Source organism: Rhizomucor pusillus, assembly GCF_041956525.1.
Source record: "Rhizomucor pusillus strain CBS 183.67 unplaced genomic scaffold VTP01scaffold_30, whole genome shotgun sequence".
NCBI classification, from domain to species: domain Eukaryota; kingdom Fungi; phylum Mucoromycota; class Mucoromycetes; order Mucorales; family Lichtheimiaceae; genus Rhizomucor; species Rhizomucor pusillus.
This window is the reverse complement of record NW_027192172.1, coordinates 48,940-72,126: the sequence shown is the minus strand read 5'-3', so window position 1 is coordinate 72,126 and position 23,187 is coordinate 48,940. Positions and strand designations below refer to the sequence as shown.

The following is a 23,187-nucleotide window of genomic DNA, read 5'->3' as shown; positions in this document are numbered from 1 at the left end:
GAATAAGAGCAATAAAGGTCACGCCTATCGCCGCAAAATTAAACAGGTTCATTATTCAAGCGAAAGAGAGGAAGTGAGCATAGCAACCCCGACGAGGTTTTTCCGATATGCTATACAGCATCATCTGTCCTCTTCGGCTCTATAATCGGCGCACGCTCCGTCGTCATCATCGCTGCTGCTGACAAGGATAAGCTTCCTATCTTTTCTTTTTCTCTCTCTCTTCTCCATTCACTTTTGATTTTTTATTGTCAAGGCCACAGGACGATCCTTTGTTGATTCCTACTAGAAGCTATCCACTGTTGTTACATGTTTTCCTTTAATGACGCCGGGGTTGTTCATCCTGTCGTCTCCGCTTTTCAAAATGTTCTTCCACGGTAGTACCAAGGAAAAGAAGCAGCAGCAGCAGAAGTGCTTTCAACGACGACGAAAACGAAAACAGCGGCGTAAGCCTACTGCTATTATTGCTACCGAAAACGATGATACATTGAATCCACACTTATTGAACCATGTTTCTTGCTCCTCCTCATCTTCTTCTTCGTCGCCAACATCCTCTTTGTCTATTACAGCGTTGTCGCCATCACCACGACCTCAAACAGACTCCAACGAACAGGATAGCGGGCTTACACTGCCACGTACCAACGGACAACAACATCCTCATCCGAAAAAACGTGTTGCAGAATTCAATGCATTTTTCCAGGAAATTGCGCAGCAAGGAACACTGCTGGATGGTATGCATGCAAAGACACGGACGGCAACTCTCAAAAAACTAGACTCACCTAGTCGTCGCTGTTGTGTAGTGTACAAGTGTGCTTTGAAAAAAGAGATCCTTGCGCAAGGACACATGTACGTGACTGAGCATCACGTATGCTTCAAAGCCAATATTTTTGGCTGGCTTACAAGAGTAAGTATTAAGAATTTCTAGTAAAGCTGGCAATAATAAGTAGAGAGAGTTTTGAAAAAAAAAAACATGTAGCGCGCTCTTCTAACGGTAACTTGATCCCATAATTTATAGTTGGCTATACCATTCAGTGATATCAGTGCTGTTGAAAAGTGCATGACAGCTAAAGTCATACCGAACGGCATCCAAATTTGTACCGTCGATGGTGACAAGGTAAGCTTCTTGTACTACATCGCTTGTTGTGCATGATGACAACGAATTTGCTTGTTGACATTTTTTGTTCGGATGTTTGATAGTACATATTTGCGTCGTTCATTACCCGCGACCATGCGTACAAGCTTTTAACCAATTTGTGGCAACAAAAACAACAGCAGCGTCAGAGCCAAAACGGCAACCCAAATAGAAGAAGATGCAACAACGACGATCATGACGACGATGCCGTATGGTCTATACGAACAAGCCGATCAGCTTCTACGAAATCCCTCGCTTCTACGATTGCAAATTTCGGCCAACACGAGCATAGCATTCAGGAAGATAAGGGCGAAGACTCTACACTGTGTTCTGACTGCTTTGCTGCCATCATCAACAACAAGAGCACTAAAGACCAAGTTTATATTGGCATTAATGAGGTTTTCAACGACACTTCTATCACGGATATCTATCAACTTGTTTTTGAGAAAGATATGCGGATGAAAGCACTGACTGACCGATTTACAGGCAAGTTCTTGTTTGATGACTATAATGTAAATCCCTATCGATATTATAAGGCAAACATTGACGCTGCTTCACATTGCATTCTACTTGTGGTCCTATTTCCAGTGTCAAGCATCAAGCTTGGAGACTGGCGAGCACATTCCCGCCGAGGAGCATTGCGCCTGCGCAGGCCAAGCTCGGGCCGATCGATCCGGTTCCGTCTTTTCGAGAAACGGTCGGTGGGGCAACGCCATGTGTGTGTGAAAACAGCGGCCAAATCGTCGTCCCAGCGGCACCAGTCCTGCACATACCATATCATCACTTGTATCAAGGGTCTGCCTGCTGAACAGGACAAGGTGCAAGTGCAGAGCGCGTTCATCGTATCTTGTCAAGGTATGTGCGTGAAAGAGAAAGAAAGATTATCATCATCTTTGTATTACTGGCTCATATTTGAAACAAATCCTCCACCCCTTACAGGCCTTTCTGACGATCAAAAGCACAAGCGAGCACTTGAAGGCGTTCACATACTACGTCATCTAAGTTCCATCGTACGCCAGCAGCAGCAGCGTGAACATAGCATGAGCTCATCTCCATGCCGACATGTCCGCTCGATAACAATGACCCTCTTGACATTGTTCCTGGTGGCCAGCATGTCGCTTGCTTTTCGGCTTACTCAATATTTCAACAAGATAGCACAACTTCCTGCATCTTCGCATTGTACTACCCAGCATGATCGGTCTCCGCAGCGCGGCGGCCAACAAGACGACAGCACCGCCACCGCCGCCATGTAGTAAACGCTAGAGAAAAAGACAGGTCGCGTTCCAGCTTTAAGTTCTAGGCTTTCCACCCCCTCACTCCCAAAAAGCTCACCGTCATTTCAAAATCTGACGTCGTTCGTCACTCGCACCATCCATTTCACACGCACGCACATATACAGACTTGCCCATTCCCACCATTCTTGACATTCAGGAATCAAGCACCAACGTATACGGCGTGTAGCGGTGTGTATACATTTGCAATTTTTTTGTGTCGTTACCTTTTTATAAACAGAGTGCATGTATATGTAAACAAGGAAAAAAGAGAAACAGAAAGTGTTATACAGAGAGGAGATGAGGATATGCAGCAAGGCGAAAATGTATGGTACAGGGCTGGTGGATACGATGCAGCGCGTTGATGAGAGGGGATATCACATTTCGTTAATCGTGTTCGCGATACGAGAACAACATGCACAGTAAGGGCGGTGGGTTATCGATCGACCACCACGGATATTCGGCGGTAGCAGCAGCAGTGGTGGCCGTTGTTGTTGCCGTTGTGGCATCGGTGGAGCCCGCGGTCGACCTTTCGCAGTCATGTTGTTGTTGCGGCTGTTGTTCTACCACCACGTCAAACAGACTTTCGAGCGTCGGTTCCTCCGAATCCTCGCTTATATCATCATCGTCCTCGTCGTCGTAGCAGTAATAATCGTCGTCGTCTTGCTGTTGGTCCTGCATTGGATAATCCTCCTGCTCAGCAAGGTTGTCAAGGCATGTATCGAGCCATTGCTGCTCAAGCTGCTCACCCACAAGGAGATCTGTGTGCGTGGGTTCATCCTGTAGCTGTGCACTCGCCTTTAGCAAATTGCTGATTAAAACAAAGTGTCGCATGGGTATGGGGCTGTTTGACTGATGGTAGTAGTTGAGCTTTGTAAAGGTGATGGTCCGCAGTTCTTCCGTGGTCACCATGTCAAGGTATTATATCCTTCCTTTTTTCTTTGTTATCTGCTATAGAGGTCTTGCAGTGGTGGTGAAAAGAGAGGAAAAAAGATAGTTTGTAATTGATGGGTAAAAGAGGAAAAGGAAGAAGAAGAAGGGAGGGGTGGTAGAGAGGAAGAAGGAGAAAAAAGTTTAAACAAGAGAGGGCATTTTTATATTTTAAATGCTCGCCATGATCCTCGGGATAGGGACGATGACCCCGCACATCATCATCCTTGCTAATGCACTGCTGCGAGTAGATCGATTTTCGACGCAACTGCGGCGCAGGACTTTATAAGCTCACAATCGTTGTTATTGTTGTTATCATTTCAATCAATGATAATAATAATAATAATAATCTATCCATGTTCTGATTCCCACTAATACTACTTTGTTGTTGTTGTGCTTATCCTGAAATCTCGCGTCATTCCTGTCGCCAGTCCTTGTTCTAATAACATCATCAATCAAAGAGTACACTCTCGGAGAAAAACAAGTTGATACGTAGTGTTCGTTCCGGCAGCCACGATTGAGGCGCGCACTAGCTCGATATGCCCCAAAAAGATAAAGAAACAACGCGATTTCACCGCAGCAGCAGAAACAGCAGCAACGCCGTTATCAAATATATGCAACCCCCTTTTTCCATAGCTCTTTGAGCGAGAGATAACGTGCTGGCACGTGTATTGAAGCGAATATCCGCGGAAACATCAACAGCTCCACAGTGTACGGTGCAAAATGTCACCTTGTCCGTAGTAAATCATCATGCGAAACCATTGCCAGAAGATGTCGGCATGAGTGCGAGAGCTGCGGCAGTTTTATCAACCCGCAGCTGGTGCCCTAATGAAATAGTCAAGAGTATGTGGTTGCCTTGGAGATATCATGCATCGTCGCCTTTCTTCTACTTGTTACATGATACCCTTTGCGGCCCACATGGATCGCGTGTTACAATGCTGCAAGGTCATGGCCAAAGGAAGCCAGACTTGCGAATAGCTGGCGGATAGGCGGTAGAAACAATTGCCAATGGGTGATCGAGAGCATATATCACTTGGATGTTGGCATACATATATGGATGTTTTCGAAGGCAATGAAGCCACGTAGAAAAAATGATCTCTTCATTAAGCTTCTGTCTTATGTAAGATATAGTTTTCCTCAGTATACCTCTTGATGAGCTATTCAAAACCGAGACTAAAAACTAGAATCTAGTTGTTCATTTCCTGTGAGTCTTTGCATCGGCAATCAATGCTCATCCGCTGTACGATCGAAATTTGAATTAGCACTTTTCATACCACCTGTATTCCGGACTGGTAATCATCGACATAGCAGAACTACAGGATGTGAAACAAAATATGTAGATGAGAATTGATAATTTCAGACAGGTCGCTTCAAGGAGGACACATGTAATTACAAGCTGTACAACAGTACATGTATTTAAACCGAACAATGTCGCCAGTATCCATAAAAAAACTGTTGGCTATATCTTTTCTACTACCGTTTTTAGGGCTGATCCTAACCTGAAATAGCCAAAAAGGAAAACGTACGCGTCAGCCGTCGGATATGTTTATACAAGAAATACGAAAGCAAAAGTCCCTTTGCATGAACATTCTTCGCTCTCTTCGCATATATCAAAAGGAATAAATATGGTGCTTGAACAGCGACAATTTGGTAAAAATGGTCCATATGTACAGCCGTTGGGTCTCGGATGCATGGTAAGGTAATTTTCTACCATGTTCCTTGACAGATAATCGCTAATAATCAATTCCCTTCCTATTGAATGTATAGGGTATGAGCCAAAGCTATGGGCCCGCAGAGGAGAAGGAAAGCTTACGAGTATTGGAACGCGCTCTTGAGAAAGGGTATCAGATACACCATAGACAATGGTGTTGACATAACACGGCTCTAAATATCTCGTAGATGTACATTTTGGGACACTGCAGACATCTATGGTGCAGGCGAGAATGAGAAACTTGTCTCCAAGTTGCTCAAGGACCATCGTAACAAGGTCTTCCTGTCCGCCAAATTCGGTATTAGACGCGAACCCGATGGTTCTACCAGCAGCGATCCTTGTGGCAAACCAGAATATGTTCGCAAAGCGTGTGAAGCTAGTCTTGAGCGCTTAGGTGTGGATGTCATTGACTTGTATTACTTGCACCGAGTCGATCCAAACACGTGAGTTGGTATATCATCCATCCCAATTCTACATTGGTTTTTCATACAATACCACAATGATAATAAGACACTGTTGGGGCAATGGCTGAACTCGTCAAGGAAGGCAAAGTCCGATACATTGGCCAATCTTAATGCTGTTGCCAATGCGCCGTGCTTGCAAAGTGCATCCGATCAATGCAGTTCAAATGGAATACTCGCTGTCGAACAAAATGGCTTGCTCCAAGCGGCTCGCGAACTCGGAGTTGCCATTGTTTGCTGGTAAGTGGAAAGATATTAAATTCCCTGTCAAAGATACTCAATGTTCTCATCATAATATTAAGCTGCCCACTTGGACGAGAATTTTTGACCGGTGCCATCAAATCTTTTGAAGATTTTGATCAAGGAGATTTACGACGCACATTGCCCCGCTTCTCACCTGAGAACTTCCACAAGAACCTCGAACTCATTGAAATGATCCATCAGCTTGCTAACAAGAAGGGTGTCCACTCCAAGTCAGTTTGTGCTTGCTTGGGTGCTTCTTTGTCATTCCTGGTACCAAGCGCGTGAAGTACTTGGATGATAACCTTGGAGCAGCTCAAGTCTCGTTGACACCAGAAGAGGTTGCAGAGATGCGCAAAGTAGTACAAGAGGCTGAAATCGCTGGAGGACGTTACGCAGCGGACTACAAATGGACAGACAATACTACAGAGTAAGAACTGTTTTGTGAAAACTATCAGGTGTTGTTTTGCCAGAAGATCCCCCGCGTACTTGTTTACATCGGTTTCCTAACGATAAGATGAAGGAGGCTGTTTGCGAATCTGAATATTTTCAAATAGATACTGCTCCATCTTGCGTTCCTTCTTCACGTTTATACCTTCTCGGTGCGTCTTTGTCACCATATGTATTTTTAAGGCTTTAGGCTTCTGTAATGACAAAACCTCACGAGTGCGCATACGGCTTCGATGTAAAAGGTTTACGAGGCCACCTAAATCAGAACTTGTAACGAAACATTGATCGAGACTCTGACCGTAGACACTAAATTATCTCCGACGAACAGCATCTATAGAGGGCTTCGTGAATATTTGGTTTTTCTGCATCAATTTCGCTGACTAGGTCTCAACAGCATTTAGCTTCCAGGTCAACCTGCTGATCCATAGGTGGTGGTTTTGCTCAATTTGGAAAATGTGCAGCATTGTACTCCTGATTTTCCTTGACCGATGCTTAATCCTGGACGTCTGTGCTCAGCCCTGCATGCAAACTAGAAAAAGACTTTTGAGATTTCAAATGTTACAACATTGCTGATTTTCCCTGCTCCAATAAAGCATGCTTGAAAGTTTACTGCACATCGCTGCTTGCTCATATATGCATTAAGAGTGAAAAAAAGGAAAAGGTTAAAAGAAGAAGGAAGAGCGGAATATGCCCGCCCGCTTATGTTGTACACAACTGTATATCATATGAGCATGTGATTTTTAACTGACTCGAGTATATAAAGAGGGGAGTGTGTGCATTGACGGACAATCCTGTTCCCGCCAAATACAGTAAATGGACCAGCTAGCATATAGCGCCGTTACGGGCGCTTTTCGAGTCATTACCTCCGTCTTCTTTCGCGAGATTCGCACCACCGGCTCGCACCAAGTTCCAGAAACCGACCCATGCATATTCATCGTTGCACCTCATGCGAACCAGTTCATTGATCCTGGATTGGTGCTCATTTCAAACCCTCGACGATTCGCACCGCTCATGGCCGAATCTTCATTCAAGCGCAAGATTATCGGAGCAGGCGCGCGTCTCTTGAAAGCAAGTACGTAGAAGGAACCGAGCTGGATTACATATCATATTCGTTAACGTTTTACCTACCCAACGAAATAGTCCCAGTTATCCGTCCGCAGGATCTGGCAACAAAGGGCAAAGGCACAGTGCGCGGTACTGCAGGTAGCGCACGCATCATCGGCACAGATACGCAGTTCACGCAGCAGATCAGACCGCGCGACTTGCTGAGCGTTACAAAGACATTAAAGCTCCAAGTTGTCAACGTCATATCAGATACTGAGCTCGAAGTAAAGGATCCTTTGAACGACGAAGAAGCAGCTGCGCTGTCTTCCGATGCGGCCTTCAAAGTTATCCCGCACGTAGATCAGCACTCTTTGTATGATAGAGTGCACACACGCTTGGCGGAAAACGGCTGCATTGTGATATTTCCTGAAGGCGGTAGCCACGACAGATCAGAAATGTTGCCGCTTAAAGGTTTGCATTGATCCTACACGTTCAATCGTATGAACTATCACATGCAGTGTCGCTGACCTGCTTTTTCTTTCTAGCCGGCTTTGCTATCATGGCTCTAGGTGCAATGGCAGAACACGAAAACTTGAACGTCAAGATTGTACCAGTCGGTCTAAACTACTTCCATCCTCATCGATTCCGATCACGCGCCGTCGTATCGTATGGAACACCTATCAGCATTGACCGCTCGCTAGTAGAAAAGTACAAGCAAGGCGGCGCCGCAAAGAGGGAGGCCATTGCAGAGCTTCTTAAAGATGGGCAGAACGGTCTAAGGAGCGTTACTGTCAACGCACCCAATTATGAAACCCTCATGGTACGGTACTTTGATGGATTTATGGATTTTCATTGACACACTAATACATCTTCATGCTAGGTCATTGCTGCAGCGCGACGACTATACAAGCCTGTAGCAAGCAATAAGCTGTCCTTGGACCAAGTTGTGGAATTGAACCGAAGATTTTTGCTTGGATACAAATATTTTGAAAATGATCCGCGACTTAAAGAGCTCGAGCGAAAAGTACAAGCTTACAACGATACCTTGAAATACTTTGGATTGCGCGATCACCAAGTAGCACGCACCGATGCCAATCTTTTCTCTGCAACCCGCTTACTCATCTCTCGTCTGTTACGATTGATTTGTTTTGCTATGATTGGATTCCCTGCGTAAGTTTGTTGTTAGACTTTTGTGATGCTTTATACATCTGCCGGTATGCTTACACCGCCTTCTTTTTGAATAGCATCCTTTTGAATTCACCCATTATCGTATTGGCATTGATCATCAGCAGACGCAAACAAGCAGGTAAAAAATAGATCGGATATGTCTGCAGAAAAAAATCCATTTATTGAAGTGCCATTCTTGGATTATGTAGAGGCACTTGCCGGATCTAGCGTAAAGATTGCAGCTCGCGATGTGTTGGCTACATGGAAAGTTTTGGTAGCAATGGTATTTGGACCAGCCATCTATGGATTCTACACTTGCTTGCTATTTGGATACCTCTACAAGAATACCAGCTATGACTTGAAAGCATGCACTTTGATATCTCTCGCCGGCTATATTGCGCAGCCATTCATCCATTACATTGGCGTTCGATCTGTGGAAACAGGAATGGATATCTACAAATCTTTGAAACCGCTGTTGATCGCTGTCACGGACCCTAGTGCAGGAGCGCAGCTGCGAGCTATGCGTGACCGACTTTCAGACGATATTACGGCATTTGTCAACGAAAATGGTCCTTCTGCGTTACAAGATTTTGATCCAACAAAATACTCTCGAACTTCCAAAGATATCAACACTACCACACCACCGTCCTCATCAAGCTCACCGTCAGCGGATGCACAAGGGTTGTTTGCCGAAGCACCCAATCTTTTGCACAACTGGCTTGGTGACGACCATTCACTCTTTACCTTTGGAGGCATAGGCCATTCCTTCTACGATGAAGATAGCTCCTCTGATACCTCATCGCATTAAATGAATTTGGATCACCACCGTCGTTAGTGCCATCTGTCGCGAATTCGGTTATTAGGTCATTGAAATTTTGCAGATTTGTCACCGCTGCAGAGTATAGTTTCCTAAAAAGAGTGTTTCAGCCAAAAAAAAAGCTTTTCATGCATGGGTCACGAAATGCATATGAGGAGGGTGACAGTTCTTCTCTTTTGAAACCGTGTTTTTTTGAAAACTTAGATTATTGTCATGCCTGCTCTTCCACGCAAAGCCTTGATTGCAGTGACCAGTTACAACGAAGTTTTTTACCAGGACGGAACGAAGACCGGATTGTTCTACACTGAGGCACTTCATCCTTTCGAAGAACTTGTGAAGGCCGGGTTCGAAGTCGATCTCGCGACAGAGACCGGAACTTACGGTGTAGACGAACACTCGGTGACGTCGCAGTTCTTGGATGCGAACGACCAAGCGATCTACAACAACCCGAACCATCCGTTCAACGTCAAGCTGAACAAGGAATTGAAGAAAGCGTCGGTTGTCAACGCGGAAGACTATGGCTTGTTCTTTGCCTCAGCAGGCCATGCCAGTATCTACGACTACCCCAAAGCACGGGGCCTGCAGAGCATCGCTGAGAACATTTACGCGCGTGGTGGCGTCGTATCAGCCGTGTGCCACGGTCCAGCCATCCTACCTGGCATCGTCGACAAGACCACAGGCCAGTCCGTGATCCGTGGCAAGACCGTGACCGGCTTCACGACCCTCGGTGAGGAACAGATGGGTCTCCTCGACAAGATCAAGGGAGACAAGGTGCTGACGATCGAGGAAGGTGCGGCCAACGTTGGTGCCAAGTACGTGTCGCCTGCCCAACCTTTCGACGACTTCTCGGTTATCGACGGCCGCGTCGTGACAGGTGCCAATCCCGCCAGCGCCAAATCGACGGCCATCAAGGCCATCCAGGTGTTCGACGAACAAAACCAGTAGTGGAATTTCTCTCTCTGCCATAATCTACCTGTTCTTCAACCCTCTGAAGGTTCTGATCAGAACCCTGTCAATAAAGACTTCGAAGGTTGTGCAAATGGCTGGCCCGGTATCCATCTATTCGAGGACAGCCGTATTTCAAGCGTCAACGTCCTGATTTGCATACTACAGATAGATAGGCTCCATGCTTGCAGCTTCGGACGGTAGGGCTTGGAATACGCGGCTTTCCAAGTCCGGCATCCTCTGGTGTCATTATTCCATGGAGAGTTTGCTCGCCTACGTTGAATGCTGCCATCCGATTGGAGCACGTATAAGAGTCGTCGATGGCTCCTCGCGATCTCGCTTTGGCCCACAGTCGCATAGCAGACGAATAAAGGTCTGGACTAATGCCATGATAAGCGCTTTTGCCGCTGCCAGCCCGGCTAGTGACAAAGTAATGGAAAGGTGTTGTCGTTTGTCTGAAGCCGGTCGATAACATTGCCGAGGAAATCACTCTGCTGCGTATCCAGGGTGGGCCGGCAACTGGTCATACTCGACATTGGAAAGACTCTCTGGCTGGATGAAGGATTCGGCATATCGTAACTGGCCTTGAGTCAGGATGTCTTGGGCGTTTTGTTTGTCGTGCATGATATCGTCAGACTCAGACTCGCTCAGGAGATTGATGTCTCGCAATTGGTTGTACTCGTCCTCTTCATCTCGGTCCAATATCTGGGCTCTCGTTTCTGCTGCATCCAAGAGCGGTGTTTGGGAAATTCATCTTGAAGCAATGCGAGATCTGTTCTCAATATTGGGGCCGACTTAATATTTTCTGGAAACAGTTGTATCGCTTGCTGAATCGAGAATCTAACGCGATGCGGTTTATTAGTCCTCAGAAATGGGTCTAAACTTTAAAGGCGATCTTCAGGAGCTACATGCTATCTGAGTATCATCCAACGGACTGCGGGGAAGAAAACACCATATTTCATACATGCAGATACAAAAAAGAAGATGGAAAAAGAAGAAGCAATAGAATGCGCTGTACCAAGAATTCGGGTTCCTTTGTTGATTCTCACAAAAAGTCTTTAGCACACATCATTTGGAAAAGGTTGTCTGCTGCTGGTGGTGCTTTTGTTGAGATCACTAATTTTAAAGATGTGTTACAGACCACCGCGAATGCCTCGTGCAACATTGAGCGGTCAGTCCGTGGGTACAGAAGATGATTTTTGCAGAGATACCCAAAGCCTTGCTTCCACTCTCTCTTTCTTTTCTTCCTCCTTACTTCATTATACCTCTTTTTATTTACATTCCTTTATATAAAAAAGAAACATGGTTAGCAAGCCCGAAATCCTAGGTGTCGTGCTCACTATCATCGCGCTCTTGTTTGAGATATTCGTGCTTGTCAGCGGAGCTGGCAATTTACCAGTGCTTCGCGCGGTGTATTTCGCCCAAGTCGAATACTTTGGCAACTTTGTCAACATGGGACTATGGTAAAAACATCCAAACATTGATGCACTTCGGGCTGTCATTTACATATATACGTGGTATTCAGGGGAAGTTGTTACGGCGGCAACGCAGGATACAAAGAATGCAGCGTACCTACTGCCCCGTTCAAATGGCGTAAGTTGTTGGACCTAAACAAAGATGATGATGATGATCTACGTATATACACTTATATCTATGCCCTTCGTTAGCCGAAGCGGAAGGTCTAACAATTCATCTAAGCGTCAATGTTCCCGACACCATCTGGCTCGCCATCCTCATTCTGTACTGGATTGCATTTTTGGCCATGGCACTCGCAATGCAAGTTACTCTTTTCACGCATTTCAAAAAGCTACCTGATTTTATCGTCGCTGGAATTTCGCTGATGGCTACGGGAGCGACGTTTATCATTTTCGTCATTGTCACTGTATGCGCCGGCAAACTCAAAGATGCAGCCAACAGCTACGGCGGCGGCGTCAGTGGATCGTTCGGCATCGCATGCTGGCTCTTGCTTGGTGCCGTTATCGCTTCAGGTCTCGCCACTATTATTTACACTTTCCTCGCAGTTACTCGACGCGGTAAAAGCGCTGCAGAAACATTCAAGTACTAGTTATTAGCCTTCACTTTTCTTCTCTACAATGCTGTACTTTTTGTTTACTATAATCATTATCTATTACTACATTTGACCTTTCTGTTTGCGTTATTTTTTTACTTTTTCTAAGGTCGTCTTGTAATATCCTTCACTCTTTGATTGTGTGACAATGATTTTCCGGCTCTATGGGAATTCAGCATGATTCGCGTTCAGCGGCAGCGACACTGCTCTTTTCTTCATGGTGACAACAACTCAAGAGGTACAAGAACTGATACAGCGTGTACAAAATCTCATCTCCCTGGAACCTGCTGATCCAAGCTTGCCGCCGATGCTAGTACAGCTTGAACAGCTAAAGGACGAGTTACGCGACAATCAGTCTAGTTTGTTTGAATTAACTTGTCAGTTAAGGCCTACAACCACCACAGAACTGCCGACGATCGGCAGCAACTGTGCCGTCCTGTTTCTTGATCAAGAATGCGATTACTACTTGCTAGCTGCAAGTGTGATAGGGAACGATTACGATAAAAACCAAGCGCGCGTGATGCTAGCTACACCCATTACTCGAGAGAGCGTGCCTTGCTCCGTGTTCCAGTCAGATCCTACCAAGTGCACCGACCCCTGCCGGTACAATCAGTCGCATGGGTACACTGTACCGATCAATACCCTCCTTCTGCCATACCAAGCCCTGGATACCGAAAACGTGCAAGCGTACCCGTATGTGTGGGTGCAACAGCCGAACCAGGTGTGGGCGCGTGGACGCTTGACCAAAATTATCGAACGACAAGAAGCAACGACGACGTGCACGGTCGTTTGTACTCAACAAGATGGCGGTCAGACGTTTCATGTAGGCATTGATAATATCATACCTTGCATAACAGTCGTCGACAATGAGCTAGTTGGTTACAGCAACGATAACAATGCTGGTCAAATAGCTGCACCCCTTCAGCAGCAGCATCGGGAACCTCCGCATCCAAGCGCAACAATTATCGATAATAAGCATGTTGATTACATCAACGATAATGGTAAAATAACTGTACCGTTTCATCAGCAGTACCAAGAGCTGCTGCAACACGCAAACGCACCGCAACAAATTCCCAACATGGAAGAACTAGCGCCATGGAGCAAGCACTCGACGGGATTTGCTTCCAAGATGCTCGCCAAAATGGGCTATGTAATGGTAACTGATGTCAGAGTGTAAATGACACAGATTTTCATTTTAAGACGTTCTAGGGTCGAGGACTCGGTCGACAGGGTCAAGGTCGGATTGAGCCCGTTCAAGCATACAAAGACAACACAAATATTCCAAAAAAGGGAATAGGATGTAAGGATGCTGATATAGCAACAGTACAGAAGAGGAATAGGAGGAGGAGAGACAGGAAGAAAAGAGACAGCGGTCGCAGCAGGAGCGGCGGCAGGAGCGTCGCTGCTGAGACCCTGAACTCTTTTGCCACTGCGACTACCGGTCTGCTGAACCTGCGTGTCACCAAGCTGACGATGCAGGAACATCCGCCTCCTAGGGTACCCACAACAGTGATGCAACCGTGGGCCAGGGCGGAGGAGACAAACTAGCAATCTTTGGCAGAGCGGTGGGACACATTCTTTGGAAGTACCAATGATGTGATTTCACTGTAGTGCACAAATGGAAAAGCAACAAATAAATTGCAAAACAAGTATATAAAGACAAAATGTGTAAAGATTTTGGAGGTGGAAGAGAGAGGGAGAGTGAGAACTGCAAAGATAGAGCAAGGAAAAAGGTATAAGATAATACAATTTTCTTCTACATACGTAACGTCTAGTCGAATTTGACTTCTTCGCCGGCAACAAATACACGTTGGACCTGGATTTCGCCCGAGCTATCGTCAAGGAAAACCAAGTCGGCGTCGGCGCCAACGTTCAAAGTGCCCTTTCTGTCAGAGATGCCAAGCAGCTGAGCCGGATGCAACGTTGCAGCCTCAATAGCCTCCACCAGTGTGCAGTTTGTGAACTTTTGGAAATTCCGAACACATGCGTCCATCGTGAGCGTACTAGGTCACAAAAAATTAGAGTCATGTTTCCTTGTGCTAGTTTATCTCGTGATTCATACCTTCCAGCCAAAGTGTTTGTGCCCTTGACGTAGCATGCACCGTTGTGATCGACAACGACTTCGCGGCCACCTAAAGTGTATGTGCCAGCTGGCAACCCCATGGCGGACAATGCATCCTAATAAAGTTCCATGAGCACGATGATGCCTTGCACAAAGCAGGATAATAGGCAGTAAACTTACGGTGACGAGAACAGCTCCGGTGGGGTGAGAGTAGTAAGCAATGCGGACAGAGTTTGGATGTACATGTACACCATCGCATATGAGGCCATAGAAGGGACGAGGATCAGGTTTAGTTCGGCAAGGGGATGTGGAAGATGCAGCTGGGTGTCTACGGCTTTGTTCTGGAATGGGCAGGTCAGCTGCTCCGAGAACACCGATTAATCCAGGATCACGATGGTGAAACTATGATGATGACAGCACAGTCATTATGTAATCACTTTGACCTATGCAGCATTGTTTCGATACTTACAGCTTGCATAGCGTTGAACAAGTGTGTAATGCTTGTTGCGCCCTTTTGGACAGCCTTTTCCGCCTCAGCAATCTTGCTGGCCGAGTGACCGAGTGCTACGGTGATACCACGAGCTACAATGTCTGGGATAGCGTCTGCAACGCCTTCGACCTCGGGAGCAACAGTCATAATGCTGACGGCCTTGTTTCCTTTACGCAGTTCAGATCCGTAGGCTTCATCGAAATCCTTGATGCCGTTCTTTGCGGAGCGCATAACCTTTGGGTCGTGAGCACCACGTTTTTCCATGGATAAGAAGGGTCCTTCGACGTGAGCACCGAGTATCTCCGCTCCGCCCGCAGCGGAACCCTTGCGTGCATTCAAAAGTGGGAGGACCTGAAACAATAATGGTAGAACATGAGAATTTTGTTTGTTGACTTCTGGCATCCCAACGAAAGCACCTTTTCGTAGACAGCAGGACTGGAGCTGACAACAGTGGGGCAGAATGCTGTGCAGCCGTAGCGCAAAAGACCCTTGGCTACAGTGTCGATATCCTTTTGGATCTTTTCAACCGGGCCTTCATAGTCGGCGAAGTCGATGCCGTAAGCACCATTAATCTGTGTATCAATGAAACCTGGAACAACCAATGACCCCTTTGCGTCAATAATTTCGTCAGCATCCCGCAGGTGGTCAAAGAACAGTGTCTGAGGATGGATAATTTTGCCATTCTGGAACCAGAGGTAGGACCCCTCGACAATCTTGTGGTCTATCAGCAGTCTTGCATTGATAATTTTGTATATCTTTCCGGAGCAGCAAGTATTATTGCTTGTGCACATTTTGACAGATTAGGTTATGTGAGAGGGAGGAAGAAAGCTAAGAAGAAAAAAAGGAAGCGTTGCAAAGAAAAAATGGGACCCATAAAAAGCGGGCGGAATCTGTGAAAAATAGATTAGGTAAGCCCAGTCCAGGGTCCGGCACTTTGCCTGATTGGATCTCATCGAATTACCTAAAGAACCCTTTGAGGGCCCCAGGGCCTCCCCAGGTCAAAACCCAACGTGGCGGACTTGTTGGGAGGAAGGATAACGTAATTGGACTTCCTTACATATACAGCGCCGCCTACAGCTCGGTTTACGTCTCCTGTGCAGTCATCTATGTTGCCGGGATATTTATTTCAGGAGCTCGACTACAATTGAGACTGATTTTGAATTTGATACTCGCAGACGTCATGGTGAATATTGCGGGAAGAAAACAGACCGGTGTTAACTTTATTTGATTCCATCTCCTTTCTGTCGCCTGAGACCTGACTGTTCACGTTGAAATGTCGCTCTTCGGATCGGTGAATCTACGTAGCATCTGCCCCGCATGTTACCTTGTCAACAACTCAAACCGTTCCGGAAATTCCAAGATAACGAAAGATGCGGGCGACAAGATATCACTCAGGTAAGAATAACCCAAAGGATAGTATTACATCATCTGACTTTCGGCCGCCCGCTGCTTAGATCCTCTATGTAGTTGTACAAACTATCGGCAAACATCATTTACTTGTTGAAAGTTTTTTGAGTAGCCTTGGTGCTGCATGTGTTCCGTTAATTGATCATCTATAGTCGGCCGATATAACCATATTCATGAAGAAACATTGCAGCATGGTTTACATCGCAGAAACTGAATGTCAAGACCGAGAATATACGATTTTCGGTTCGTCATAATTCTTTGACGGAACTTTTACGTTCATAAAGTGAAAAGAAAAAACCCAATCTTTTCTTAGACTTTAAGATGATACAGTATAAACCATAATTGACGGAGCTGGCATATAATGCATTCCTCCTTGGAATAATCTTGGGTCGGTAGGAATAGTTAGGAGCAGCAATTTCTTCTTCTCAAGAACACCAATCCGCCGGCTACTGCTGTGAAATTTTCGGACTCGGCTATTTGCGCCCCCAGTCACAGTGGGTGTCAATCTAAAAGGGGGAATATGGGTGGTGGGAAAGGTAGATATGGATAATGAAGGAAATAATCGCAGATAACATGGAAATGATGCAAAATACAGCGAGTTTTCAGCCCGTAAACGTCAGCTTTCATTGATATGTATGCTTTTGCTTTCGTGTTGAGCGTCGACGCTGTATCAATGTAGTAAACTATCCAGAAGCATTTCAAGAGCATGATACGCTCCAGAGACATGTGCAAATAAAATGACTACAGGGCATGTTTATTTATATTATTATTCACCCATTCTTCAACTTAAGAGTCTGAAAGAAATAACTCGGTGAGGCTCTCGGGTTTGTGAGGACTCCAAACAATTTATCCGTTCGCTGTGAATTGATTAGGAAAGATTGGACACAAAGGATCTTTTCCTATTCCATAGGTGACAAATTTCTATTATATGAATCGATATCAGATCAAGTCCTTGCTCTTGCATCCTTGACGTCAATTATAAGGATTCCCGAGAAGTTGTTTGCGTTTGGATGCGCGATTTAGGTTCGTGCTTCTGCGATCAAGTAATAAATAAGAATGACTTCGAGCAATAAAAAGCGATGAGAGTATGGATGCATCTGTATTAAGACACTGCACTCTGGGCTGAGCCGTTCGTATCATTTTGGACTTAGAGTTTAAAGTATTTGTGCTTTGTTATACTTCAAGCAATCAATCATTTCCAAAAATTGCTTGGGCGTGAAGGATTGGGCTACCATCGGTACTTACCTTCTTTCCCGAAAAGATTTCAATTGCAAACGCTTAGAAGCTGCAATTATTCGATGGGTTAGCACCGCACTTACGATGTATTTGCCAAAACACATGAAATCTCTGTCGAGGTTTATTGAAGCATTTACAACAAAAGTCATGACCGTGGAAATATCTAAGATATCCGAATATCCGGATTCGACGACGAAAGCTGTTGACATCGACTTTGGAGGCCTTGCAACCAATTTCGAATTCGACAAGGAAGCAGAGACAAAGCCGCGAGTGGCGCCAGTCCAAGAAGATCTCCAGAAATTTCACCAGCGCAAAGTTTACGGCGCTGAACATCTATCAAACAGTATGTCTGGATGCGTTGGTCGCTTCATCAATGAAAAGAAGGAATCAAAGACATTCAAACAAATAAGGCAACTGTTGCTGCAAGCCGTAAATGGCGACAAACAAGGTGCTTTCATTCAGGCACTGTCCTGCTATTGCAGACGCTCTCCGACAATACAAAACCAATATGGATAGCCTTTGGTCGCAAAAAGGATTTGCAAGGAAAAAATCAAGAATTTGATGAAGCAGTTGGACTCCACACTGCTTTCAGGGCAGCATGATTGGGTTATTAAATCACTAGTCGAAAAACTGAAATCAGCTATATCCCAGCCGCAAGAGCAAACCAGATCAAATGTCCGAACGGAGGATGCATATGAGAGTAATATTTTCGATTTATCTGAAGAAGAAGATGAAGACAATATTGAAGAGTAAGAGGATACACCAATTGTGGTAAGTATGTAGAAGGGAGACAGACAAAAAGCAAAATCTGATAATGACGGTTTCTTAGCAGAGCAACCAGACCCCGAAGGAACCGTTAGCACCTTTGCTACGTGCATTTCTCAACATCTTTCGATTCCTTCTACAGCAGAGAGGACCAAATACAGGTATACAGCGAAAGATGTAAAGAAAGCACTGTATCTAGGGACTGAAGCCACGGAAGACCAACTAAAAAAGGTGGCACGCATGATCGATTTCCTATGACCATCCGTACCCAGACGAGATGACAAGAACGAACTATCGCAAATAAATGTATTCAATGGCGCCGCGGTGGCCACACTTGCAAACAAAGTTGTCCTCCTCTTCCAGCACCTCGGCTCCGCAGGATTATACAACATCATGTCGTAGACCCATATATTACGATATGATGGAAAACCGATCACTGACATCAAGACAGCAACATGATATCCCAAGGATGTATCTTGGAACTTCTTTGACGTCGACGAGATACAAACACTGCTTCAAGAACAGAACTTGCAGCCGATGTGGCGATTGTGCTACATTGACAAGTATCGAATACGAGTTTCGGTCACAAGGTTGTACGAGTCAACCGCAAACAGAAGCAGAAGCGGGAAAAGGATGCTGCACAAGCAAAATCAATTTTAACGGATGAAGAACGCCACCGAATTGAACAAGAGACGGAAGAATTAACCTCTGTTCTGAAGAAGAAGAAAGTTACAGTAGCCAGTTTACGACGTAAACTGACAATAGCGGAGAAGGAGAGAGCTGATGCCGGCAACAAATCGAGAACAGCAGAGAAACCACATGGCTGGAACAGAGCCTTATATAGCCAATTGAGAGAAGCACGCGGGAAAGCTGACTTTCTCTATCTAGAGATCCAAGAAAAAGAGGAGACCATTGCATTGAAACAAAACTAGCTATATCACCTGAACCGACAACTGAATGGCCAAGATGCTTCTCTACCTTGCTCCAACAATTTATAAGATGAAGGTTCGGTAAAAGAACTCCTCTATGGGCAATTGCAAGGACAACGAAACGTCAGAATTACGGGTATTGATCCTGGCCGTGTCACCACCGCAACGATATCTCCAAGGAGCATACGATGCAAGAGGATGCTGATAGCCGACATCGATACTGATGTTGAACGTTGCCCGAAGCCAATAGAACTGAAAACCGGGTCAGTCGAAAATGTTACCTTTCGAAAAGTTCATCGAGCGCTACTGGACCAGGGACAAGAAACAAATGTCAAGCAAGTTAGAACCAGGGAATTCCGAGAAAAGTCTTTCTATCAAAAGAACCAGAGAAGAAGACCTCGGTAATCCACTTCTTCGGTAACTGGGAACCCGTAAACAGCAGAGTCAAAGGTCATGCATGTAGTGGAAGTCTTAAAAATCTCGAACAAACCCTCAAGGCACTTGAGCCAGACAAATTGTGCACCATCAATAAATACAATACAACAAAGACATGCGGATATTGCTTCGAGAGGATCCAAATCCACAAGTATCGTCGGGACAGTAAATTCGTCAAAGTCAAGGCCAATATGTCTTTCTGGTATAGTACGACAAACCAGTTGTAGCAGAGTCGCTGCCGCAGCTTCCAATATCACGCTTAATGGTATCTCAAGAGCGCTATCAGATGATAACCAACCTCTTCCATGCTTTCGCCGTGGACGGAGTAAAGACATGAGATTCAGTCTCACTCAAAAATTTCAACTTGATTGCGGCAGAACTAGGCTAGTACCTGACCGTAACCTTTCGAGAGGACAAAATTTGGGTCAAGTTAACGTCGGTGCTATAATATTCTGATAGCTAATGGTGGTGCTTGACAGCCAAAAACTTTTTGCCAAATGTCAGACGACGAAGCAGTAGCAGCAATCTCGACGCAAGCAAATGTCAAGGACAAGAAGCGATCGGGTGGTCGCAACAACAAATCCAAGATTTCGAAAAAGAAAGAGAAAGCACACCAGCGCGATCAAGAGCGAAAACAAGCAGTTTACAACGCGTTCAATAGTCTCTACGAGCAAGAGTTTGGTGCAGAGCGATGGAGCACACTGCTGGAAGCGCTCAAGCAGCCCGTACGGCACTGCATGATGATCAACAAGTACAGTCATTCACAAGATCTTGTTGAGAAACTGAAAAAGGAAGAGCAAGAGGAAACATTGACGCGGCTAAAATTCACGCATATCCCTTGCCTTGCATCAATAACACACGCACGACTTCCTGCACCATCCAAAGATAGAAACAATGTCAAGGACTACTATATATTGGATGCCGGTTCTGTGCTGGCAACAGAGGCATTGGATATACAACCGCACGACCGAGTACTTGACTTGTGCGCCGCACCTGGTGGCAAATCCATCTCCATCCTGCAGCGCCTAGACGCAAGTGCAGGTGGTCATTTGACAGCCAACGAGATCTCGCCCGATCGACGGCGTCGTCTGCGGCAAGTCATGGATGAGTATATACCTAAGGAGATCAGAGAGGATATTGTAACGGTGGTCGGCAAGGACGGTACAAAGTGGTACTCGGAACCAGAGCAGTACGATAAGGTGCTGCTGGATGCACCGTGCTCGTCTGAACGACACTTGCTTCACGATGAAAAGGAGTTTGAGCAATGGTCACCGAAACGCACGGCCCACAATGCTCAAAGGCAGCTGGCTCTACTCAAAGCTGCCGTTTACTCCGTTTGCGTGGATGGCATTGTTGTGTATGGAACATGCTCCATCAGTTCAGCCGAGAATGACAAGGTAGTCAGCAAACTACTCAGGAAAAGCAAGGTCCCTGTCGAGGTCATCCGTAGATCATGGCCTATTGGAGAAAAAACAAAGTATGGATGGATTATATTGCCGGATAAAACGGAAGGCTGGGGACCTCTCTACTTTGCAGTCATTCGAAGAACAGGTGTTGGCAAGGAGGAGGAATTACCATCAGAGGATGACGAAGGAGATGAAAAAATGTAATGATTGTGGTGGTGACAATCTTTATATCTTTATATCTAAAAGAAATTATCAAAGTTAAATTACAAAGAATGCAGTACAGGAATGAATATGAAGAAATCAAGAGCAAGTAGCAAGGTAGCTGATTGGGAACAAGGGAATTTTATAGGAGCATCACGTTAGTAACTTGCGCTACTGCTGCGTAATCATTAGTTGATACTTACACCCGCAGGGTAATCCCTGAATTCACAGGAGACCAGACGGCGCACTTAGTGTTCCTGTATCAGCTTGTGTGCACCGCAGCGAAGCAAACCAGTAGACATACTTTTTACCCGTGCGATCGGGTTGTTAAAATAAAAAAAGCATGCATCGCGAGAAGCGGAAGAGAAGACGAAGGAGAGGAGCGAGACGGTTGATGTTCGAGGTGGCGGGTCAGGACAGCCATCTACTAACAGTTGCTTGAAAATAGCGAGACTTAAAATTGAGGGGAGAAGTCTTACTAGGAATCTGCTACTAAGTATAAGAAGACGGTTTGCGGCTTTGTTTCGAAGCAATAAGAAGCTAGATTTTAGGTGTAGTACTCTCCCAAACATCGATCCATGCAAGGGCCGGTCTGGATAAACCAGAATTCGACGATGCTGTGCTTGCAGTAGCGAAGCCGCCGAAGCAAAACCGCCGGAGAATGGAGGTTTATGAAGGCCAAGCGAGTTTATTCTACAGATGCGGATCAGCCATGAGCTTCAGCGAACTAAACGCAGCGAACGAGACGAAGCGTGAAGCGCTTGGAAATTACAGGATTTTTCCTAATAATTTGCGCTTATGGAGACTTGTTTTGCGCTGTGCTCTTACTGATTTTGCGCCAATAGCAGCCCACTTTGCGCCTGGCCAGAGGGAACTTTGCGTTGGTCAGGAAATACTGTAAAAGAATAGAGATAAAATGGTCATCGCCGGATACATCTTTATTAAGAAGCGTCCCCAGCTTTGCGCTTAGAAATGCATTTGGAGCCTTTTAAAAAACGGTTTTGCGTGCAACAAAAAGCGATCAACGCAACTTTTCAACAACCTTTTGCCATCAACGTCCAGGGTATTTATGCATGTATGTATCGATTTATGATAAAGCTGTATATGCTGGGATATCACACCAAATGTTACCGGTATTAGTCTTTCGACTATAGTAATAGAATATTCATATATCAGAGCAGCCAGCGGTATTGTCTCATGAGGATGCCTTTATGAAGTATTGTTAAAAGTGAAGCCGCTTAGATATCTCCATAAGTGAATGACTGTTTGTGGCTACCTTTGGTACAATGTTGGAGCTTGTAAACAATTGTAAGTTATGAACATAGATATAAAAGAAGTACGTTAGAATGAAGAAAAACTTATTTCCTTTGCATTGATCGTGTCCAGGGCAAGAAGAAAGCCGCGTATGCAAGTCGACTAGTCAAAGCAAACGATGATATCTCTGACGCAAGCTATTCATTAATTAAATCTGGTGTTCCGGGATGAAAACAAAAGGGAAACTAGGGACACCGTCAGCGACTTTGTTCCTAAATGTCCATCAAGAAATACGTACACTTTAATAATGTAACTTCTCAATTCTTCCTAAGTATCATTAACCTTATTTGACGGTCGTATGCCCTTCACAAGCCAACATGCCACCTCTGTGTGCTGATCAGATATGGCTCATACATCTATGCCTATATTGTTTTCATTTCAAAGGTACATATGCCCGAACATGATTACAACATGCTCTTATTCCAAGCAGAGAAGACGGGAAATGCCGGGGAAGACGGTTTTTTCACTCTTTATCTGCATGAAAAAATAAAGCTTCAGGCGCCACCAGACTCTCTTTTTCCGGGAATCATCTTCTTTTCCAGCAAAGCTTATGACACTCAGGAAATGATGCAGCCAGACAGTGTTACTGAGAGCTGATAAATCCAACAAAAGCACCATATCTCGCGAGAAACAGCTGCAAACATTCATACAAGTTAAAAAAGACAGTTGCAGATTATGACAAGTTCAAACAGAACGAAGAAAAAGAGAC

The 23,187-nt window shown here is 45.3% G+C and overlaps 12 protein-coding genes across 12 annotated transcripts; 8 read left to right on the top strand and 4 right to left on the bottom strand.

Moving 5' to 3' along the window:
* Window positions 1-361: 361 nt before the first annotated feature.
* Window positions 362-2,382, top strand: VTP01DRAFT_7122 (uncharacterized protein; the record flags this gene model as incomplete). The annotated part of the gene is made up of 4 exons (XM_069386100.1): window positions 362-728; window positions 798-901; window positions 1,013-1,111; window positions 1,195-2,382. 4 exons carry the CDS (start codon window positions 362-364, stop codon window positions 2,380-2,382), a joined length of 1,758 nt encoding a protein of 585 aa, XP_069234594.1.
* Window positions 2,383-2,787: 405 nt separating this feature from the next.
* On the bottom strand, window positions 2,788-3,312 carry VTP01DRAFT_7121 (uncharacterized protein; the record flags this gene model as incomplete). Its single annotated transcript, XM_069386099.1, has 1 exon — window positions 2,788-3,312. One exon carries the CDS (start codon window positions 3,310-3,312, stop codon window positions 2,788-2,790), a length of 525 nt encoding a protein of 174 aa, XP_069234593.1.
* A 1,643-nt stretch (window positions 3,313-4,955) lies between these two features.
* VTP01DRAFT_7120 (uncharacterized protein) lies at window positions 4,956-6,176 on the top strand (the record flags this gene model as incomplete). The annotated part of the gene is made up of 6 exons (XM_069386098.1): window positions 4,956-5,024; window positions 5,098-5,171; window positions 5,230-5,484; window positions 5,584-5,742; window positions 5,805-5,979; window positions 6,033-6,176. The coding sequence occupies 6 exons, from the start codon at window positions 4,956-4,958 to the stop codon at window positions 6,174-6,176; spliced, it is 876 nt and encodes a 291-aa protein (XP_069234592.1).
* An 829-nt stretch (window positions 6,177-7,005) lies between these two features.
* Window positions 7,006-9,211, top strand: VTP01DRAFT_7119 (uncharacterized protein; the record flags this gene model as incomplete). Its single annotated transcript, XM_069386096.1, has 6 exons — window positions 7,006-7,264; window positions 7,333-7,707; window positions 7,782-8,056; window positions 8,117-8,406; window positions 8,481-8,542; window positions 8,613-9,211. The coding sequence occupies 6 exons, from the start codon at window positions 7,006-7,008 to the stop codon at window positions 9,209-9,211; spliced, it is 1,860 nt and encodes a 619-aa protein (XP_069234591.1).
* A 222-nt stretch (window positions 9,212-9,433) lies between these two features.
* VTP01DRAFT_7118 (uncharacterized protein) lies at window positions 9,434-10,165 on the top strand (the record flags this gene model as incomplete). Its single annotated transcript, XM_069386095.1, has 1 exon — window positions 9,434-10,165. One exon carries the CDS (start codon window positions 9,434-9,436, stop codon window positions 10,163-10,165), a length of 732 nt encoding a protein of 243 aa, XP_069234590.1.
* Window positions 10,166-10,307: 142 nt separating this feature from the next.
* Window positions 10,308-10,789, bottom strand: VTP01DRAFT_7117 (uncharacterized protein; the record flags this gene model as incomplete). Its single annotated transcript, XM_069386094.1, has 2 exons — window positions 10,308-10,620; window positions 10,695-10,789. The coding sequence occupies 2 exons, from the start codon at window positions 10,787-10,789 to the stop codon at window positions 10,308-10,310; spliced, it is 408 nt and encodes a 135-aa protein (XP_069234589.1).
* Window positions 10,790-11,467: 678 nt separating this feature from the next.
* Window positions 11,468-12,230, top strand: VTP01DRAFT_7116 (uncharacterized protein; the record flags this gene model as incomplete). Its single annotated transcript, XM_069386093.1, has 3 exons — window positions 11,468-11,628; window positions 11,691-11,758; window positions 11,833-12,230. The coding sequence occupies 3 exons, from the start codon at window positions 11,468-11,470 to the stop codon at window positions 12,228-12,230; spliced, it is 627 nt and encodes a 208-aa protein (XP_069234588.1).
* A 220-nt stretch (window positions 12,231-12,450) lies between these two features.
* On the top strand, window positions 12,451-13,781 carry VTP01DRAFT_7115 (uncharacterized protein; the record flags this gene model as incomplete). The annotated part of the gene is made up of 2 exons (XM_069386092.1): window positions 12,451-13,389; window positions 13,443-13,781. The coding sequence occupies 2 exons, from the start codon at window positions 12,451-12,453 to the stop codon at window positions 13,779-13,781; spliced, it is 1,278 nt and encodes a 425-aa protein (XP_069234587.1).
* A 223-nt stretch (window positions 13,782-14,004) lies between these two features.
* Window positions 14,005-15,576, bottom strand: VTP01DRAFT_7114 (uncharacterized protein; the record flags this gene model as incomplete). The annotated part of the gene is made up of 5 exons (XM_069386091.1): window positions 14,005-14,236; window positions 14,296-14,411; window positions 14,476-14,697; window positions 14,765-15,136; window positions 15,202-15,576. The coding sequence occupies 5 exons, from the start codon at window positions 15,574-15,576 to the stop codon at window positions 14,005-14,007; spliced, it is 1,317 nt and encodes a 438-aa protein (XP_069234586.1).
* Window positions 15,577-17,575: 1,999 nt separating this feature from the next.
* On the top strand, window positions 17,576-18,181 carry VTP01DRAFT_7113 (uncharacterized protein; the record flags this gene model as incomplete). Its single annotated transcript, XM_069386090.1, has 2 exons — window positions 17,576-17,857; window positions 17,945-18,181. 2 exons carry the CDS (start codon window positions 17,576-17,578, stop codon window positions 18,179-18,181), a joined length of 519 nt encoding a protein of 172 aa, XP_069234585.1.
* A 1,315-nt stretch (window positions 18,182-19,496) lies between these two features.
* Window positions 19,497-19,892, bottom strand: VTP01DRAFT_7112 (uncharacterized protein; the record flags this gene model as incomplete). The annotated part of the gene is made up of 1 exon (XM_069386089.1): window positions 19,497-19,892. The coding sequence occupies one exon, from the start codon at window positions 19,890-19,892 to the stop codon at window positions 19,497-19,499; it is 396 nt and encodes a 131-aa protein (XP_069234584.1).
* A 162-nt stretch (window positions 19,893-20,054) lies between these two features.
* On the top strand, window positions 20,055-21,225 carry VTP01DRAFT_7111 (uncharacterized protein; the record flags this gene model as incomplete). Its single annotated transcript, XM_069386088.1, has 2 exons — window positions 20,055-21,163; window positions 21,222-21,225. 2 exons carry the CDS (start codon window positions 20,055-20,057, stop codon window positions 21,223-21,225), a joined length of 1,113 nt encoding a protein of 370 aa, XP_069234583.1.
* Window positions 21,226-23,187: the final 1,962 nt, after the last annotated feature.